The sequence below is a fragment of the Macadamia integrifolia genome, chromosome 13 (genome assembly GCF_013358625.1).
Source record: "Macadamia integrifolia cultivar HAES 741 chromosome 13, SCU_Mint_v3, whole genome shotgun sequence".
Lineage (NCBI taxonomy): Eukaryota > Viridiplantae > Streptophyta > Magnoliopsida > Proteales > Proteaceae > Macadamia > Macadamia integrifolia.
Window position 1 is genome coordinate 9001149 of NC_056569.1, and position 2842 is coordinate 9003990.

The 2842-nt window shown below is 39.8% G+C and overlaps 1 protein-coding gene across 1 annotated transcript; it reads left to right on the forward strand.

Moving 5' to 3' along the window:
- The first annotated feature begins 261 nt into the window (after positions 1–261).
- LOC122059171 (cationic amino acid transporter 5-like) lies at positions 262–2449 on the forward strand. Its single transcript, XM_042621853.1, has one exon. It carries the CDS (start codon positions 568–570, stop codon positions 2317–2319), a length of 1752 nt encoding a protein of 583 aa, XP_042477787.1. The 5' UTR covers positions 262–567; the 3' UTR covers positions 2320–2449.
- The last annotated feature ends 393 nt before the right edge of the window (positions 2450–2842 follow it).

Below are 2842 nucleotides of genomic sequence, written 5' to 3' on the forward strand. Positions count from 1 at the left end.
TCGTGCACCCGTTGACCATTGGGACTGTCGTACTCTTTTTTCTTGTCTTGACTTCCAAACTAAACGTTGAAAATGGATCAAATGTTTGTATGATCACTTAATTATGAGTTGGTTTTCAACATCTTTTTCTTTTAAATATATATATTTTTTATTTTTATGATGTTAAAATATAAAATATATGTTAAATGCTGACTTCATAGGACTAAGATCGAATGTCGTTATATTTTTATGATCTATGTTCAATTCGGCAAGTGTCAACAATATCGCTCTTAAAACTCCTCACCTAACTCGCTTTATGGCCAGGTTCAACTGCGATAATGATTTCATATGCTCCAGATTTTTATTTTTCAAAAGAATTATGCTTCAGATTGATTCCAGAATGGTAAAAACTCAAAACGTAAGATCAATCAATCGTTGCTATCCATTTGTATAAAGATTCAAAACCCATTAATAACCTCTGAAAATCAATCACATATCTCTGGTTTAATGAGTCTCTGCAACTACCCAACAGAGAACGGTACAGAGATAATCGATCTCTCTCAATTCTCTTGAGATTCCAACACCGCCATGGATGGAAAGGCTGAAGAAGGAGGTCAAGAGAGAAGCTATTGGAGATGGAGCAAACAAGATTTCTTCCCTGAGCAGTCCTTCCAAAGCTGGAGTAGTTATAGATCAGCGTTCTCTCAGACATGTTTCCGATTCAAGGATCGTCTCCTGGACCGCTCCACAGAGTCAAACGAGTTGGAAGTGTTGAGTAGACAGAGTGAGAATAGCATGAAACGATGCCTCACATGGTGGGATCTCATCTGGCTTAGCTTCGGTTCTGTTGTGGGCACTGGCATCTTCGTTCTCACAGGTCAAGAAGCTCACAATCATGCCGGCCCTGCCATTGTTCTATCCTATGCCGCTTCAGGTATCTCTGCCTTGCTCTCTGCTTTCTGCTATACAGAATTCGCTGTTGAGATCCCAGTTGCAGGTGGGTCTTTCTCTTATCTTAGAATAGAATTAGGAGATTTCATCGCATTCATCGCTGCCGGTAACATACTCTTAGAGAGTATCGTAGGTGCTGCTGGACTGGCTCGATCTTGGACTTCTTACTTTGCGACTCTGATCAACCGTGAACCCGATTCTTTACGGATTAGAGTCAGCAAGCTTGCAGTTGGGTTCAATCTATTGGACCCAATAGCAGTGGTTGTACTCATAACTGCTTCGACTATTGCCATGACTGGGACTAGGAAGACATCGTATGTGAATTGGATTACATCTGTGCTTAGTGCTTTGGTGATTCTGTTTATCATTATTGCTGGTTTTGTTCATGCCAAAGCATCAAATATGACCCCTTTCTTACCACACGGAGTAGAAGGGATGTTTCAGGCTGCAGCTGTTGTTTACTGGGCTTATACAGGTTTTGACATGATTGCTACAATGGGAGAAGAAACTAAGAAACCCTCTAGGGATATACCTTTGGGTTTAGTAGGATCCATGTCATTGATTACTGTACTCTACTGTGTTATGGCTTTGTCACTCTGTATGATGCAGAAGTACTCTGATTTGGATGTGAATGCAGCTTATTCTGTGGCATTTCAGAGTGTGGGTATGAAATGGGCGAAATTCTTGGTTGCTTTGGGGGCACTGAAGGGGATGACTACAGGCTTGCTGGTGGGTGCTCTCGGTCAGGCACGCTATACTACTCAGATTGCTCGTGCCCATATGATACCACCATGGTTTGCTCTTGTCCACCCAAAAACTGGAACACCTATCAATGCTACACTTTTGATAACACTCACTAGTGCATGTGTTGCATTGTTTTCAAGTTTGGATGTCCTGTCAAGTGTTTCATCACTCAGTACGCTCTTCATTTTCATGCTTATGGCTGTTGCATTGCTTGTGAGGCGATACTATGTGAAGGATATCAGTACAAAGTGTGACCTTTTCAAATTAGTTATCTGCCTATTTACAATACTTGCTTCTGCAATTGGAACCACAGCACTCTGGAATTCGAATTATAGAGGATGGGCTGGTTACATAGTAACCATGGCAATCTGGCTTATAGGGACAGTGGCTATATATCTTCTTCCTCAGAAGAGAGTACCAAAAGTCTGGGGTGTCCCTCTGGTCCCTTTGTTTCCTTCTTTGTCCATTGGGATAAATATGTTTCTTATTGGATCACTAGGTTTCGAAGCTTTTATAAGGTTTGGTATCTGCACTGCACTGATGTTGGTTTATTATGCTTTCTTTGGTCTGCATGCAACATATGACATGGCTCATCAGAATCCACATGAACCACGAGTTACTGGGGAAGAGAAAATAATGACGTAGATGATTTGCAATGCGATGAATGACTTTGTTTTCTTTTGAAAATGGAAAACCTTATATTATTTCTAACAATGTAACTGACTTCTCAGATTTTTGTGAATTCAACCGGTATTGCAATCTTTCTTTTGCCAAACTCATTGATTTCTCTGTTTCCGCATTGTACAATTGCTAGGAATGAGCAATAAATAAGCTTAATTTCTCTGAAAGCTTAGGCTTTCTATATCTGAAATTAAAGCTATATTCTTGATCCCATTGATTTGGAAACTAGAGAAACAAAGTTACTTTTGAAAATTAACTGTGAAGCAATTTCTCTCTACGAGAACTTCCAAGTTCCCCGATTCATAGTCCAAACAAAATGAATTATCAATGACAAAGATGGAGGACAATGGAAGTATGAATAATTATTTACAGTGCATATCCAACCATGATGCAAGAATTGTTTTGAACTCCATGTTCTTTTAGAGGCATCTATTTGCGAGTGCTTTTCCTAAAATGACCTGCAGGACTTCATGTATTCATCTTTTAT

What these genes read in the sequence shown, in the direction of transcription:
- LOC122059171 (XM_042621853.1), top strand. Translation starts at nt 568, where the DNA reads ATGGATGGAAAGGCTGAAGAAGGAGGTCAAGAGAGAAGCTATTGGAGA.